Raw genomic sequence first — 18,761 nt, forward strand, 5'->3', positions numbered from 1 at the left:
ACTACAACCCTCATCATCCTGACGGCCTGCGGGAAACAATCTGGTTTCTTTTAACTCCTTTCTTGCCAACATGTCTTTTAATAAGGGATAACTTCCAAATGCCTTTAAGGCTATGTGCCCACGTTGCATTTATGAAGCAGAAAATTTCTGCTTCATTTCTGCAAGTCCTCTCCCGGAAAAACGCATGCGGAATTCCGCACGCGTTTATCGCGCATTTTTCGCGCGTTTATCACGCGTTTTCCACATGCGGAATTGCCTTGCGTTTTTTATGCATTGGACAAAGGCAATTCCGCTTGCGGAAACGCAAAATTAAATGACATGCTGCGGATTTTTGAACGCGGCATAAACGCTGCGGAAAAATCCGCAGCATGTGCATAGAACTTGCGGAATCCCATTGGGGACCATGGGGTGCGGATTACCAAGCGTTTTACAAGCGTTTCCGCTGAGGAAATTTCGCATCAAAAAACGCTTGAAAAACGCTACGTGGGCACACAGCCTAAGAGATAACTTCCTGATTGTTGGGGGTCCAACCACTATGACCCCCACTGGTCCCAGTTGTCGGGACCTTAACCCCTATCTAAACTTGAGATTACCCCGTTAAACTTGCGTTTACATTAGGTGATGGTGCCCATTTAAAACCCAATTGTGTATATGGGCGTAGCTATAGGTTCTGCTTTGGGTCACCAGTGTGAACAGAGCTAAAGTAGCTGAGCTCGCTCCACACGCGGTAGATGCCGGCTTCGTTACATCGCCGGTACCTGCCTCCAACAGAAGTCGACAGAGCTGAGCTCCGATCACTGCTTTAACCATTTACACGTCGTCTTCAATCTGATGTGAATGGCGTCATTGCCGATGCTCGCACACAAAGGCTCCCATCGGCCCCCCGCCAGCACGTCTAAAGGCCACATTTCCTGCCAAATTGGTCCCCCTATGAAGCTCAGGCTAGGCACCATTGGGTACTGCAATTTACACTATATACTGTCATACCATGGTTAAAAATCCCTGAGAAGATTAAAAAAAAGTAAGAAAAATATATACAATTTCAAATCCCTCCTTTCCCCCCCCATTAACAAAATAAACAGATTTGTTGTCAACACATCCATAAAAGTCTGGGCTATCAAAATCTAAAATTAATTAACGGTGAACGCAGTAAAGAGAAATGTAATAAAAAGCGATTAAGAGGTCCTCAGCACCCGGATAGGTATCATTGAAAACGCCGGCTGAGCGCAAAAAAATACAAGCCGGAAAAGGAGCAGCGTTGGGGGGCTCAGAAAATTGTGACTCAAGCCCAAAAAAAAAAAAAAAAAAAAAATTTTTTTTTTCTTTACAACCATCTGCATTTTTTTTGCACTAAAATAAAAAAGAAAAAAAAAAAATCTGGAGTTTTGTATCACCGTAATGACACTGACCTGGAGAATCATAATAATAATAATTTTATTTATATAGCACCAACATATTCCGCAGCACTTTACAAAAAAAAGCGATAAGTTCTCCCATCCCATTTATGAACATCACCGGTTGCCCTTCCCCAGCTTGAGAGGACTGATAACAGAGAACAATGGATTGCATACGGCTAGACCTCAGGTTTAGTGGCGCCACCATTGGCCATAGTGCCGTTCTATTTACACCCTATAGCAGTATAGATGATTTGTGGACAGATTTTCATCCCTCAGTTGATTGCTCGGACAGATGTCAGATCCTGTGAAAGGGTTAATACAACTACTCACCGCCCCCAGTGCCCCATCATGCATCATGGACCAACAGTAGGGCAGCTATAGGGCATTGCTGGCAGGAAGGCGCCCGCTGATGCTCCTGCACTCTGCTCTGTGAGCCTGGAGCTGCTGCTGCTGCTGCTGCTGCTCTTTATGTCACATGACCAACTACATCCTGCTGGCACAGCTGCCAGAACTACAACTCCCACAATCCCTTGCAGGCTGACTAGCTGGGGACATAAGGAAGATTATTTCTTCCATGTACACAATCTGTAGGGTCAGAGATGGAGCAGAGTCCACATGACTCCAGAAAACATCTGCAAGTGCAGGAGCAGCACAGGGCGCCGCTGTAGGAAAATCCGCTCTACCTTACACACACACACACACACACAAATAATAGCCGGAATTTTCCAAAAATGCAATTTCACATTAAAACGTTCAATTTCTGTACAATATGTGATGCATTTTATTTCTGCTCAGTCTCAATGGGGTTAAAAACAAAGAAAACAGAATTGGAAAAATTCTAAAAGATTTAACATGTTGCATAAATAAAAAAAAAGCGCCGTACAGACCAATGGGAATAAAGATTTTAAAAATTGCGACGTGAATAAGTCCCCGGAGTTTTCCTCCTTTGCACAAAATGCGATGAATGTTTCGAATGTTTGGAGATTCTGATGAAGTTTTCAAAATTTGTAACATTTGTAATGTGAGTTTTTTAATGGCAAATATCATATTGTACACTGAAGCGAAAGAGAGGAGCAAAAAGCCCTGGTAAGTCCTGACACTGTTTTGAGATCTATCAGTGATTAGAAAGCGATCCTGCCACATAGTGACAAATAATATCAGCTGGTTCAATTGATGGCCTATGAAAAGGTGTCTCATTAACAAAGTGCCACACAGGAAACATCTCATGATGGGTAAAACCAGTGAGCTGTCTCAAGACCTTCACAACCTTATTGTTGCAAAACATACTATTGCCATTGGTTACAGTAGAATTTCTAAACTACTGAAGGTTCTAGTGAGCGCTGCTGGGGCCATAATTCAGAAATGGAAAAAAAAACATAATTTCACCATAAACCGGCCATGATCAGATGCTCCCCGCAAGATTTGAGACAAAGGATTGAAAAGAATTACACTGTTCTACAGCCAATTTTTTTTCATAGACAAAAACAGCTGAACTTAACTAATTTTGTGGTGCTGAAAACGAACATGATGGTTAAATTTGCTAAATGGCTTTAATATTCAAGATCCAGAGGAGGTTCTAATTACTTATGACACCTTTCATTCAGGCTTATAGAAAAATTGCATCTCATTATTTCCTCATCATTATTGCATTGTTAGCAGCTTGTCTATAACATCATGTATTTAGTCTATTGAGCCTTCAGTATTCTATCGTAGGGCGACCATTCAAAAAAAGACACCTCAGCTCTGATGACATAAATCCTAATTACAGCTGCATCGTCTACTTTTATAAATGCTCTGTGTAAAGGTATACAGGTTTAGGATTTCTTAGCATATTAACAGGTTTCTATATGGTTTTTTTCTGATATGCCTTGTTCTTGCATTAACAAAGCGGATAGTTTATGCTACATATGGAAAGTCACTTTTGCATCACAAAGACGAAACTAGACTACCATGATAAGGAAAGCCTACAACCTGTATTTTGGTTGCATATATCCTGCAGTAGATGTGCATCACATCGTACCCAGTGGTTAGACGGGAAGAGGCAATCTGTGCCTTTTGCAGTCTAAATGATCTGGAGAAACCACCGATCACACTACCAATTGCTTTTTCTGCATGGTGCCCCCCATTAGGAAAGGAGTTCCATGGAAGAAGTGGACTTTACCGTATCCAAAACTTCCACCTGCAATTCACCCAGTACCACATACAGAAGAACTGCAGACTCCAAAAGCACCAGAAACATTTTCAGTCGAGTGAGAAAGAAGAGGGCGCTTGGTGTCATGAAGCTTCTTCCTCTCACGACCAGGGCCGGCTCCAGGTTTTTCTGGGCCCCGGGCGAAAGAGTCTCAGTGGGCCCTTTTAACACATACACGATTCATGATGCACAGATACGGCGGAGAAATAAATATATATATATATATATATATATATATATATATATATTTATTTATTACACATGGCCCAGCCTGCCCCCTCATCCTTCACATACGCAGACATATGCGCGCGCACACACGGTACGCAGACATATGCACGCACACACGGTACGCAGACATATGCGTGCGCACACACGGTACGCAGACATATGCGTGCGCACACACGGTACGCAGACATATGCGTGCGCACACACGGTACGCAGACATATGCGTGCGCACACACGGTACGCAGACATATGCGTGCGCACACACGGTACGCAGACATATGCGTGCGCACACACGGTACGCAGACATGCGTGCGCACACACGGTACGCAGACATATGCGTGCGCACACACGGTACGCAGACATATGCGTGCGCACACACGGTACGCAGACATATGCGTGCGCACACACGGTACGCAGACATATGTACACATACAGACATACACATAGATAAAACAGACAAATATATATACACAGTCATATACACTGACATTCACATACATGCACTCACACAGACCCATTACTAATATTTTTAATATGGGGATTGGGGAAGCCTCACTCACCTGTCCCCGGTCAGGTAAGCTTCTATAAGATGAGGAGTTTCTCCGTTTGTTGCAGGGCAAGAAAAAGGCTGCATGGGCCACATTCACATTAGTGGGAACTCAAGAGCAGATAACTATGAAGACCTGGTGGAAAATCTCCTGAAAACATATCAGGATCATGGCTGTAACCTGTCCTTAAACATATTCACTACTAGGACAACCGCTTAAGCTAAATGTTTGGCCCCGATAAAATAATAAAGCCCATACTCACCTCCGGTGCCGGTTCCGTTCCGGCGGTGTCGGCACTCGCGGTCCTGGGGTTGTGATACGGTGGAATGACACGTGACCCGGGCGCCCAATCAGTGCTGGCGTCGCTGCCCCCGCCTTTGGACAACTGAACATGAAGAAGTCAGGGCTACAGCTGATCCCGGGCACGTGTCATTCCACCGCATCACAGCCCCGGGACCGCGAGTGCCGACACCGCCGGAACGGAACCGGCACAGGAGGAGAGTACAGGATTTATTATATTATCGAGGCCGAACATTTAGTTTAACCCCTTAACGACCGCAGATACGCATTAAAACGGCGGCCGTTAAGGGGCCTTATTCCCTTAATGCTGTTTTAAAACGGCGATTGTCAAAAAGGCCGTAGCGCCCCTCAGAGTCGGAAATTCTCCGGGGTCTCAGCATCCGCGGGTAGCTGAGACCCTGGAGAACATGATCAGGGCTGGATTTTCCGATCCCCGATCATGAAATAAAAAAACGTGTGCCCGCTGTTACAATGATTTCTCTCTCCTCTGACATAATATACATGTCAGAGGAGAGAGTAATGATGCCCCCCCTGAGCCCTCCCAGTACCTCTGCTGTCCTCAGGACCTCCTGATCCATCCCCCCGTATCATCTTCATGTAAAAAAAAGGGCGTGCGCAGTGTGCCCGCCGAGATCTGCCGACCAGTACCCGCAAAAAATAGGGAATTTTTCTTATGGTTCCTTTTGATTACTGTGATAGACCCTGTCACAGTGATGAAAAGCAAAAAAAAAATGCTTGGCTGCTATGTGTTTATTGTAGCTCACCTGGTGAAATGGACCCTCTAAGCCCCAGGTTCGGGTTGGTACACAGGCAGGGGTGCAGCTGGCAGGATGACACGTGGAGAGCGAGGACGAGACACCATCAGGAATCTTGGTAACAGCAGGATGGATGCAGCGAAGTCAGCAGAAAGAGGTAACACGGTGTGCACAGGTGAAGAGCAACAAACTAAAGTCTAGGATAACAATCAGGTGTGTGTCCTAACGGGCCTTAAAAGGCCTAGGGAGATGATGTCACACACCGAGCAACCTGCAAAATCCAACGTTGAGCACAACAGAGGGCAACGGACTGAGGTGATGGATGAGAGCCCAGACCCGAGATAAGTGTGTAACGGTGTAAAAACGACACCATTGATCCGTATAACGAACATAAAACCCAATCGTGATATTATGAAACATTCTGCAACTTCACTTTTCATTTCAATCCCTCACCACTTGCTTGACCTCTGCAAATTGGAGCATTTTCATTAGCTGAAACCCTCTCGGAGGCACATACCGCTCACAGCTAACATGCGTGGCTTATTGGGCATCCCCTCCCAGAACCATGGACCTTAATATGGAGTTGGGGCCCTTTTGCAGCTATAACAGCCTTTACAAGATCGGTGGGAATCTGTGACTCATTTTTTGGACAGGCACTGAAGGAAACTCAAGTGAAAGCCATAAAGTGAGTTATGGCCTGAAATCCCAGTGTGAGAATCCAGTGCCGATTCTGCATGCTGAGATCTCCGCTGGACAGCTGCCGGTCAGCAGACACTAAAGCATCATTTGGGAAGTCACCAAGCAGCCAGCACCCCCGTCACTCACTGCTTTCTGCCGAGTGATGACTGCAATCGATATGGCAGCCAGAAGCAAAGTCAGAATATTAAATTCACCAGGAAGGAATGCGGGATTGTCTAGTATTTGGCTAAGATTGGTTGGCTAGGGCTTAATCTATTGGGCATCTTGCCACCATCTTGAGTGACCACCCTTCTGGACTTCCAAGCTATCCTTCTGCAACCTTATAAACTGTCTGGTTCCATGACACCAAAGAAAACTAAATCCCCCGGGGAGTATTCCCCCGTCATGGCACCAGACAGCTGAAATATCGGCAAGACAAGGACCTTCTCATCCTACAGGGAAGATCCTCTGATTGGTAGAATTTGTAGGTGCAGCAGATCACTAAATAAGTCTTGCTAGAGGTCCATTTTACATTCATGGCCAGGTTATTGCTCCAGTTGGAGGAGAGCTCATGATGTTTAATGCTGTTTGGCTTTGTGCATATGGCAGAGCCCAGCGCATGGTTGTGTTCTAGGAGCCATTGGTCTCTTTGCACCGCTGTACAGGCTCCGCAAGGTGTCATATGGATGGTAATGTTTTCCTCTAGAAGAAATGCTTCCAGCATCTACAATCCCAATTCCAAAAAAAGTTGAGCCGCTGTGTAAATGTAAAGAGAACAAGAATTTAATGGCTTGGAAATCTCTTATCGCCAAATTTGAAATCACACAAAACAGCTCAGTTGGTGAACACTGGACATTTTTTTCATTTCATAGGATTTGATGGCAGCGACATCTCAAAAAGTTTGTGATGGGGTTAACAAAAGGCTGGAAAAGTAAGTGACACTAATGAAAAACAGCCACTAAGTCACATGACTATGCAAAAAAAAAAAAAAAGAGCATGTGAGAGAGGCAGAGTCTCCCAGAAGCAAAGATGGTCAGAGGTCACCAATGTGAACAACTGCAACTAAAACTTGTGGAACAAATTGAGAAAAATGTTCCTCAATTTAAAATTGCAAAGACAAAGACCACCATCTACAGCACATAATATCATCAGAAGATTCAGAGATTCTGGAGAAATCCATGTGCACAAGGGACAAGAACAATGGTCAATATTGGAGGCTCGTGATCTCCGGGCCCTCAGGCCGCACTGCATTAAATACAGGTGTGATTCGATGGTGCAAATCACTGCATGGGCTCAGGAATAGTGTTGAGCATTCCGATACTGAAATATCGGGTATCGGCCGATATTCGCGGTATCGGAATTCCGATACTTAATTCCGATACTATTGCAATATCGTATACCGGAATCGGAAGTTCCCATAATGCAATGAGACATTTTCATTTTATTCAGCCAATGAGGATCCTAAGAAGTGTGGGCACATCCTGTTAGGCATGTAGGCATCTTAACTAATGGCATGGCTGTGATTGGCTGCTGAAATGATGTCATGATGCACTATAAAAGCCACCGCCGCCATTTTGAGCTCACTCTGCTGTGAATTCAGTTAGGGATAGGACGCTGTTGTTCTGAGGGACAGTTTTAGCTACCTATTTGCTCTATACTGCTTTACCCAAGCTACTTTCTAAATCACTGTGCCTTGCAGTGCTAGTGCACAGTTCCCTGTGCTGTTCACCGCTGTCTGCAAGGTCTGTGTGTGTGAGTGCAGCTCACCCTGTAGTGTGTGCTTCAACCCCGTCTGGTTGTAGTGCACTCAGTGTGTGTCACTGCCTCATACATTGTCCTTTATTGCCAATTCATAATTTTTCCTGATATCTCCTATTAGTGTGGTGGTTCCATCTGTATTCAGCTAAATTGGTTCCAAACACACTATATAGGAGTAGATAGAGAATTTTTTTTCCGTCTTGCAGCACTAGTGCACAGTGCTCTGCATCTGTACTGTTCACCGCTGTCTGCAAGGTCTGGTGTGTGAGTGCAGCTCACCCTGTAGTGTGTGCTTCAACCCCGTCTGGTTGTAGTGCACTCAGTGTGTGTCACTGCCTCATACATTGTCCTTTATTGCCAATTCATAATTTTTCCTGATATCTCCTATTAGTGTGGTGGTTCCATCCATATTCAGCTAAATTGATTCCAAACACACTATATAGGAGTAGATAGAGGAGCCTTTCTGCAGCATTGGGCCCTGCAGCCCCAGCCAGATTAGTATTAGCCTATTTTTTGCAGCCTCATCTATTGCATTGTAGGTTACCTTCCTACATTGTAATAGCTACAAAAAGTTTGTGATACTATCGTTATTACATCTTTAGGCACATCCAGTGTCTTTTTGTGACAAAAAAAACCTAAATAAAGTTCACCAAACACTCCACTTTACAGTTGTGTAGGCCACATTAGCTCATATTAAAGTCTAGTCCACACTTTATAAAATTAGTGTTTCTTATACCTGTTAGCAGCTGTTCAGGAATAAGCACACTAAGCCCTTAGTACTTTTCTGCCTATCTTTATCAGTCTACCAAGATGAAGAAGGCAGGGAGTAAGGCATGTGGTCGTGGTCGTGGGCGTGGGCGTGGAGTTTCTGCAGGGAGAGGACGTGAGGATTCTGTGCCTGCAGGGAGAGGACGTGGGGATTCTGTGCCTGCTGCGGGCACCAGTGACTCAGCATCCCCCAGTTTTACCAGGGAACAGTCCTTTATGCGCAGCTTTGTAGGAGCTAGCCGTACCCCACTGCTGCGCGAGGACCAAATTGAAGCCGTTGTCGGATGGATGGCAGCTAACGCATCGACTTCAATTAGTTCCAGATCCTCTCAGGTCCTGAGCACTGAAGAGCACCCATCTGTCTCTTCACCACCTGCCAAATTGCCCAGGCAGTCAGAGAGCCCTGGACAGGAGCCATCTCTACTTCTGTTCTCTGAATCTCTTGGCTTGGAAAGAGGGGGCCAGCCAAGCAGAATTCGAGAATTTGAAGAAGAGGTAGTATGCAGTGATGCGCAACCGTTTTGTCTCTCTGAATCTGAAGAGGCGGGTGGGCCAGTGCCTATGGTCAGCAGCACACCTCAGTACGCATCTGATGATGAGACTCAGGTGCCACTTTCTGGTGCGTACTGTGCTGTCGAGACTACCCAGGAGAAGCAGTTGTTTGAAGAGGGTGGTGTAGATGATGAGGTCCTTGACCCATCATGGCGTGAGGGACAGGAAGGTGGTGGGAGCAGCTCTGAGGAAGAGATTCCCCGAACGGCCCAAAAAGGAGGGAGAGGGAGGGGGCAGACTTGGTTGCCTGTAGCCTCCACTTCGGCACCCATTAGGAGCATGGCTCTTCCAAAATCCAAAGCGGGCGCTCCCAAGACTTGCAGTGCCTGGTCCTTTTTTGACACAGTTGCAGATGACATTTGCTTTGTCAAATGCAAGCTGTGTAATCAGAAGGTGAAAAGAGGGAAAAGTGTCAGCAACCTCAATACCACAAATATGTGGAAACATGTGCGGACCAAGCACGTGGTGGAGTTACACAAACACACTGAAGACCTAGGCCAACCTACAGCGCCACCTACCACCTCTTCAGCTCGTGTTGTAGCCTCTTCCTCCAGCTCACACACAGCTGGTTCGGCTTCCTCACAGGATCGCCATGGAAGAATCTCTGGCACTGTTGTACAGAGACACAGTGTAATTCCACCCACAGCACCACTTTCCCAGTCATCCTCACACTCCCAGGCCAGTCTACAGCCATCGTTAGCACAGGCATGGGAGAAAAGGCGCCCATACTCGGCAAACCACCCCCGAGCACAGGCTCTGAATGCTGGCATTGCTAAACTACTGGCCCTTGAAATGCTATCATTCAGGCTGGTGGAGACTGACACATTCCGTAACTTTATGGCATTGGCAGTCCCACAATACAACGTGCCCAGCCGCTTTTATTTCAGCAGGCAAGCCGTCCCTGCCCTGCAACATCATGTGGAGGGAAAAATTAAACATGCGCTACAAAACGCCGTCAGTAGCAAGGTCCACCTGACCACTGATGCGTGGACCAGTAAGCATGGACAGGGACGATACCTTTCCCTCACTGCCCATTGGGTAAATGTTGTGGAGCCGGGTACAGATCTTGAGAGTGGCGCTGTACGTGTTCTGCCAACTCCAAGGATTGCAGGAATCCAGTCTGTACACATTGACTCCTCCTCATACTCCAGTTCCTCTGAATCAGCGCTGCAGGAGCCGTCACGGTCTACCTCCACATCGACCCGTGAACGGTTACCTGTTATGATGACCGATATGAGCACAGCCGTGGCCAAACGTCAACAGGCCGTATTAAAATTAATTTCTTTGGGGAATCGAAGCCACACAGCGCAGGAGCTCTGGAATGCCATCAAGCAGCAGAGTGACGTGTGGTTTGTGCCAGCGAATCTCCAGCCAGGCATGGTAGTGTGTGACAATGGCCGAAATCTGGTGGCAGCTCTGGGCCTAGGCAACCTCACTCACATCCCATGTCTGGCACATGTGCTCAACTTGGTCGTGCAGAGTTTTTTGAGGGACTATCCGGATCTTGATGCACTGCTTCACAAGGTCCGCATAGAGTGCGCTCACTTGCGGCGTTCCAGCAATGCAAGATCACGCATTGCAGCTCTGCAGCGCCGATTATGTCTTCCGGAACATCGCATCATATGTGACCTACCCACCAGGTGGAATTCAACGTTACATATGTTGGAGAGGTTGTGTGAGCAGCAGGCAGCAGTAATGGAGTACCAGCTGCAGCAGGCGCAAACAAGTCGCAGTGCGCGCCGTTCACACTTCACCACCACTGAGTGGGCCTCTATGAAGGACATTTGCCACGTTTTGCGTGCCTTCGATTATTCCACGCGGATGGCGAGTGCAGATGATGCACTAGTCAGCATGACTATCCCCCTTATCTGCCTGCTTGAAAAAACACTGCAAGCACTAAGGGACGAGGTTTTGGAAGAGGTGGAGGATGAGGAGTCACAAATGCCATCTGCTTCTCTACAGTCTGCGCAACGTGGTTCCTCACAAAGGCCTAGGCAGGGGACACTTTGTGAGGAGGATGAGGAGGAGTCAATGGATGAGGAAGACATCTGTCCAGAGGAGGGAGGTACACAATGCTCTAGTAGTCAGTATCTAGAGCGAGGGTGGGGTGATGCAGAGCAGGCAGAGATCACGCCTCAAGCAGGGGACAGCGTTTCTTGGCCAGTTGGCAGTCTGCAGCACATGGTTGATTTCATGCTGCAGTGCCTCAGAAACGACCGCCGCATCGCCCACATTCTCAACACGGCTGATTATTGGGTGTCCACCCTCCTAGATCCTCGCTACCGGGACAACTTACAAAGCCTCATAACACCATTGAACCGGGAGCGTAAAATGCGGGAGTACCAAGACGCACTGGTGCATTCCATCATGTTCTCCATTCCAACCGAGAGCAGTGCTGCTAGTGCTTTACAAAGCAGCTCAGTGCGTCGAGGCAGTGGAGGAAGCTCTGCACAAAGAGGGAGCAGAAGCAGCGCCTCAGCACAAGGCAAGACCAGTATGGCCGAAATGTGGCAAAGTTTTGTGTCCCCGCCGCCACAAATGTCTACACCATCACAGACAGCTCCAGTCAGCAGGAGGCAACGTTTCCGTCAGATGGTGACAGACTACATGTCTTGCCCTCTTAGTGTACTCCCAGACGGCTCTTCTCCCTTCAAGTTTTGGGTCTGTAAGCTGGATACATGGCCAGAGCTTAGTCAGTATGCACTGGAGGTGCTAGCTTGCCCTGCTGCTAGTGTATTATCGGAACGCGTCTTTAGTGCCGCAGGTGGTGTACTAACAGACCGTCGCATGCGACTATCCTCCGATAACGTTGACCGGCTTACTTTTCTCAAAATGAACAAGGCCTGGATCTCTCATGAATTTGCCAGTCCTCTTCCAGAATAAATAATTGGTTGGCAACAGTATCCAGGTCTCCTGTTCTGTTCATGTTTCTACCACCTGAACTGTAATCCCTGAGCTCCAACACCGCCAGTTGGCGCTCGGAAGTGCCGTCTGCACAGTCAACACTTGCTGCCGTGTTATTGGGGTTCAGTAACGTCAGCTGTTCTCCTGCTGTGCGGACGGCAATTTCTCCTGATTTGTCCACATCCACTGTACTACACATTTTAAAGTTGCTCCAATTACTCCTCTGGCTCCTCTGTTTTCATTCTTATCCCTGGGCTCCAGCACCGCCAGTTGGCGCTCGGAAGTGCTGTCTGCACAGTCAACACTTGCTACCATGTTATTGGGGTTCAGTAACGTCAGCTGTTCCCCTGCTGTGCGGACGGCAATTTCTCCTGCTCTGTCCACATTCTCACTACTACAGATTTTAAAGTTGCTCCAATTACACCTCTGGCTCCTCTGTTTTCATTCTTATCCCTGGGCTCCAGCACCGCCAGTTGGCGCTCGGAAGTGCCGTCTGCACAGTCAACACTTGCTGCGGTGTTATTGGGGTTCGGTAACGTCAGCTGTTCCCCTGCTGTGTTCACGGCAATTTCTCCTGCTCTGTCCATATTCACTGTGCTACTTATTTAAAACTTGCTCCAATTACACCTCTGGCTCCTCCGTTTTTAGTATTTACCCTGGGCTCCAACACCGCCAGTTGGCGCTCGGAAGTGCTGTCTGCACAGTCAACACTTGCTGCCGTGTTATTGGGGTTCAGTAACGTCAGCTGTTCTCCTGCTGTGCGGACGGCAATTTCTCCTGCTTTGTCCACATCCACTGTACTACACATTTTAAAGTTGCTCGAATTACACCTCTGGCTCCTCTGTTTTCATTCTTATCCCTGGGCTCCAGCACCGCCAGTTGGCGCTCGGAAGTGCTGTCTGCACAGTCAACACTTGCTGCGGTGTTATTGGGGTTCGGTAACGTCAGCTGTTCCCCTGCTGTGTTCACGGCAATTTCTCCTGCTCTGTCCATATTCACTGTGCTACTTATTTAAAACTTGCTCCAATTACACCTCTGGCTCCTCCGTTTTTAGTATTTACCCTGGGCTCCAACACCGCCAGTTGGCGCTCGGAAGTGCTGTCTGCACAGTCAACACTTGCTGCCGTGTTATTGGGGTTCAGTAACGTCAGCTGTTCTCCTGCTGTGCGGACGGCAATTTCTCCTGCTTTGTCCACATCCACTGTACTACACATTTTAAAGTTGCTCGAATTACACCTCTGGCTCCTCTGTTTTCATTCTTATCCCTGGGCTCCAGCACCGCCAGTTGGCGCTCGGAAGTGCCGTCTGCACAGTCAACACTTGCTGCGGTGTTATTGGGGTTCGGTAACGTCAGCTGTTCCCCTGCTGTGTTCACGGCAATTTCTCCTGCTCTGTCCATATTCACTGTGCTACTTATTTAAAACTTGCTCCAATTACACCTCTGGCTCCTCCGTTTTTAGTATTTACCCTGGGCTCCAATACCGCTAGTTGCTGCTCAGAAGTGCCGTCTGCACAGTCAACGCTTGCTCCAGTGTTATTGGGATTCAGTAACGTCAGCTGATCCCCAGCTGTGTGTCCGGCAAATTCTCCTGCTTTGTCCACATCCACTGTAGTACGGATTTAAAACCTCCTCCAAATACACCTCTGGCTCTTCTGTTTTTAGTATTTACCCTGGGCTCCAGCACCGCCAGCTGGTTCTCGGCAGTTCCATTGGCTCTTGTACCTTCTGCTACCCATCCGGGTTCCAGTACCGTCAGCTGGTTCTCGGCAGTGTCTTTGGCACGGGTACTCCCTCCTGCCCAGCCTGGTTCCAGCACGCCAGCTGTTTCCGGGTAGTGTCAACGTCACTTTGCCTCCAATGCGTTGTCCTGTCGTGTTGCGGTCGGGTTAGCCGACTCTATGGTGCCTGCAGTTTAGGTGACTCCTATGTGGGCTGCGGGATCTGCCAATGAAGGCTGGTTCCATAGTGCCAATAGGACAAGCACCCTCTGTAGGACTGTGGGTTTTGGTAACTGCGGCCGGCTCGCGGCCTTGAACTTTTTTTTTACATGGGTACCTTCTGCTACCCATCCGGGTTCCAGTACCGTCAGCTGGTTCTCGGCAGTGCCTTTGGATTAGGTGCCTCCTTCTCGGTATCCAAGTTCCACCAACGTCTGCTGGTCCTTGGTAGTGCTTTCTGGCACAGGTACCTCCTGCTTAGTAACCGAGTTCCAGTAACATCAGCTGGTCCTCGGTAGTTCCATTGGCTCTTGTACCTTCTGCTACCCATCCGGGTTCCAGTACCGTCAGCTGGTCCTCGGTAGTTCCATTTGCTCTTGTATCTTCTGCTACCCATCCGGGTTCCAGTACCGTCAGCTGGTCCTCGGTAGTTCCATTTGCTCTTGTATCTTCTGCTACCCATCCGGGTTCCAGTACCGTCAGCTGGTTCTCGGCAGTGCCTTTGGATTAGGTGCCTCCTTCTCGGTATCCAAGTTCCACCAACGTCTGCTGGTCCTTGGTAGTGCTTTCTGGCACAGGTACCTCCTGCTTAGTAACCGAGTTCCAGTAACATCAGCTGGTCCTCGGTAGTTCCATTGGCTCTTGTACCTTCTGCTACCCATCCGGGTTCCAGTACCGTCAGCTGGTCCTCGGTAGTTCCATTTGCTCTTGTATCTTCTGCTACCCATCCGGGTTCCAGTACCGTCAGCTGGTTCTCGGCAGTGTCTTTGGCACGGGTACTCCCTCCTGCCCAGCCTGGTTCCAGCACGCCAGCTGTTTCCGGGTAGTGTCAACGTCACTTTGCCTCCAATGCGTTGTCCTGTCGTGTTGCGGTCGGGTTAGCCGACTCTATGGTGCCTGCAGTTTAGGTGACTCCTATGTGGGCTGCGGGATCTGGCAATGAAGGCTGGTTCCATAGTGCCAATAGGACAAGCACCCTCTGTAGGACTGTGGGTTTTGGTAACTGCGGCCGGCTCGCGGCCTTGAACTTTTTTTTTACATGGGTACCTTCTGCTACCCATCCGGGTTCCAGTACCGTCAGCTGGTTCTCGGCAGTGCCTTTGGATTAGGTGCCTCCTTCTCGGTATCCAAGTTCCACCAACGTCTGCTGGTCCTTGGTAGTGCTTTCTGGCACAGGTACCTCCTGCTTAGTAACCGAGTTCCAGTAACATCAGCTGGTCCTCGGTAGTTCCATTGGCTCTTGTACCTTCTGCTACCCATCCGGGTTCCAGTACCGTCAGCTGGTCCTCGGTAGTTCCATTTGCTCTTGTATCTTCTGCTACCCATCCGGGTTCCAGTACCGTCAGCTGGTTCTCGGCAGTGTCTTTGGCACGGGTACTCCCTCCTGCCCAGCCTGGTTCCAGCACGCCAGCTGTTTCCGGGTAGTGTCAACGTCACTTTGCCTCCAATGCGTTGTCCTGTCGTGTTGCGGTCGGGTTAGCCGACTCTATGGTGCCTGCAGTTTAGGTGACTCCTATGTGGGCTGCGGGATCTGGCAATGAAGGCTGGTTCCATAGTGCCAATAGGACAAGCACCCTCTGTAGGACTGTGGGTTTTGGTAACTGCGGCCGGCTCGCGGCCTTGAACTTTTTTTTTACATGGGTACCTTCTGCTACCCATCCGGGTTCCAGTACCGTCAGCTGGTTCTCGGCAGTGCCTTTGGATTAGGTGCCTCCTTCTCGGTATCCAAGTTCCACCAACGTCTGCTGGTCCTTGGTAGTGCTTTCTGGCACAGGTACCTCCTGCTTAGTAACCGAGTTCCAGTAACATCAGCTGGTCCTCGGTAGTTCCATTGGCTCTTGTACCTTCTGCTACCCATCCGGGTTCCAGTACCGTCAGCTGGTCCTCGGTAGTTCCATTTGCTCTTGTATCTTCTGCTACCCATCCGGGTTCCAGTACCGTCAGCTGGTTCTCGGCAGTGTCTTTGGCACGGGTACTCCCTCCTGCCCAGCCTGGTTACAGCACGCCAGCTGTTTCCGGGTAGTGTCAACGTCACTTTGCCTCCAATGCGTTGTCCTGTCGTGTTGCGGTCGGGTTAGCCGACTCTATGGTGCCTGCAGTTTAGGTGACTCCTATGTGGGCTGCGGGATCTGGCAATGAAGGCTGGTTCCATAGTGCCAATAGGACAAGCACCCTCTGTAGGACTGTGGGTTTTGGTAACTGCGGCCGGCTCGCGGCCTTGAACTTTTTTTTTTACATGGGTACCTTCTGCTACCCATCCGGGTTCCAGTACCGTCAGCTGGTTCTCGGCAGTGCCTTTGGATTAGGTGCCTCCTTCTCGGTATCCAAGTTCCACCAACGTCTGCTGGTCCTTGGTAGTGCTTTCTGGCACAGGTACCTCCTGCTTAGTAACCGAGTTCCAGTAACATCAGCTGGTCCTCGGTAGTTCCATTGGCTCTTGTACCTTCTGCTACCCATCCGGGTTCCAGTAACATCAGCTGGTCCTCGGTAGTTCCATTGGCTCTTGTACCTTCTGCTACCCATCCGGGTTCCAGTACCGTCAGCTGGTTCTCGGCAGTGCCTTTGGATTAGGTGCCTCCTTCTCGGTATCCAAGTTCCACCAACGTCTGCTGGTCCTTGGTAGTGCTTTCTGGCACAGGTACCTCCTGCTTAGTAACCGAGTTCCAGTAACATCAGCTGGTCCTCGGTAGTTCCATTGGCTCTTGTACCTTCTGCTATCCATCCGGGTTCCAGTACCGTCAGCTGGTCCTCGGTAGTTCCTCAGCTTTCTTGTACCTTCTGCTACATTTCCAAGTTCAAGCTTTTTGAAATGGTTCTTGGTAATCACTCTGGATCTCCCTGACGAGGACCCTGAAGACGAGGACCCTGAAGACCAACCCTAAGAAGACGAGGACCCCGAAGACAATGACCCTGAAGACGAGGACCCTGAAGACCACCCCGAAGAAGACGAGGACCCTGAAGACCACCCCGAAGAAGACGAGGACCCTGAAGACCACCCCGAAGAAGACGAGGACCCCGAAGACGAGGACCCAGAAGACCAACCCGAAGAAGACGAGGACCCCGAAGACGAGGACCCCCGAAGACGACGACCCTGAAGACCAAGAAGATGACCCTGAAGAAGTTGACCAAGAAGACAAAGAAGAGAAGACAAGCACCAAGATACAGAAAAACAAGAGACAGAAAACCAAGAAGCAGAAATACAAGAAGCTGCAGAACAAAAAGCGGAAGAACATTAAGCATAAGACTAAAAATCAGAGCAAAAGATAATATCTAAATTATAAGCAGAAGATGACTAAGCAGTGTATGGGGGTGAGTCCGTTCCTCCTCGTGGTGCCCCTGGAAAAGACCTGCTGCTGCAGGCCAAACTGAACGCGGACAAATCCTGTTGTAAATCTTTTGTGACGGGCAGAACGAAAGGTGTAATGTCCAACCTTTTATAGATAACAACTACAGGAATGCCTGTCACAAATAAGAATATGATGAAGAAGAAGAATATGAAGAAGATGAAGAAGTAGAATATGAAGAATGTAAAAAAAAGAATAATACGAAGAAGGTGAAGAAGAAGAAGGTGAAGAAGAAGTGGATGAAAAAGATGCTGAGGATGATGAAGGAGAAAGTGTGGGAGAAGTAAAAAAGAAGGTGAAGAGCATGGAAGTAGTGAAACATAAATATCTGACAAAATATAAAAATACTTAACATAGTTAATATTTCCGTAACTCAGAACATAATAAAAAAATATTAATTCCTGCTATTCCATTTGACTGGGCTAAACCTCTATGCCTTTATTGTCTCCCCCACCTCCCCCAATACATTCTACATTATTCTTAGTTGTTTTCCTTCATGTAGAAATAACCTACAAGGAAAGAAAGGGTTTATTTTAATTCCGATATTTATGTCCCATTGACTTGCATTGGTTTCCGGTATCGGAATCGGCGATATCCGATACTTTTTCGGTATCGGTCCGATCCAATCCGATCCGATATTTCCCGATATCGGAAGGTATCGCTCAACACTACTCAGGAATAATCCAGAAATCATAGTCTATGAATAGAGATGAGCGAATGAATTCGAATGGAATTTAATTCTACTTGAATTTTACAAAAATCCGCATTCACCAAAATGCAGATTTTTTTTAAATCCTTTTACGTGCGGATTAAGCAAAATGGCGGCTGGCCGCTATTTTTTTTTAACCATAAAAAGCCATCAAAATGTAAAAAAAAAAAACCTTATACTTACCTCATCAGCCCCTCTGCTCCTTAACCCCACCGGCCTGGTCCTCATCGAATCCCTTGGACTTGATCTCTAGGCCGAAGCTTCCTGTTTGCTAGCAGAACCCTCTTGGGCCTAGGAAACCAAAAAGCTTCGGCCTAGCGACCGAGGTCTGGAACTTCACTGCTGCCGATGCCGATCCAAAGATGCAGCGAGGGCCGGATGGGTGGCAGTAAGGAACGAAAGGGCCGAATAGGTCAGCAGTGAGGTGAGTAAAATTATTTATAAGGTATACTGTGCTATAGGGTCTGGAGAGACCCCAGAGCATAACAAGGAATATTAAATTCACTGAGATTAACTTCTCCACGAATTTAATTTCCCAATAAAAAAAATGTAAAACAGGCAAATATGAATTTTGCTTAATCATAGTTCTCCGTGCAATGCATAAATGTAAGTGAAAACTCCATCATAAAAAGAAGCTAAATATCAGCACAATTCATAAATGCTGCCGTCTTCTCTGCGGCCAACGCTCATTTAT

General features: G+C 48.0%; 1 protein-coding gene across 1 annotated transcript in view; it reads right to left on the minus strand.

The window, feature by feature from the left end:
• Window positions 1–18,761, minus strand: part of LOC141264132 (uncharacterized) — a 35,926-nt gene that overhangs the window by 2,851 nt on the left and 14,314 nt on the right. The window contains exon 4 of the mRNA XM_073676442.1: window positions 1,728–1,772. Coding sequence (XP_073532543.1) covers window positions 1,728–1,772 — 45 coding nt within the window. The remainder of the gene's footprint in view (window positions 1–1,727; window positions 1,773–18,761) is intronic.

This window comes from Phyllobates terribilis, unplaced genomic scaffold, assembly GCF_046119375.1.
Source record: "Phyllobates terribilis strain yellow unplaced genomic scaffold, ASM4611937v1 Scaffold_4__5_contigs__length_816908805, whole genome shotgun sequence".
NCBI classification, from domain to species: domain Eukaryota; kingdom Metazoa; phylum Chordata; class Amphibia; order Anura; family Dendrobatidae; genus Phyllobates; species Phyllobates terribilis.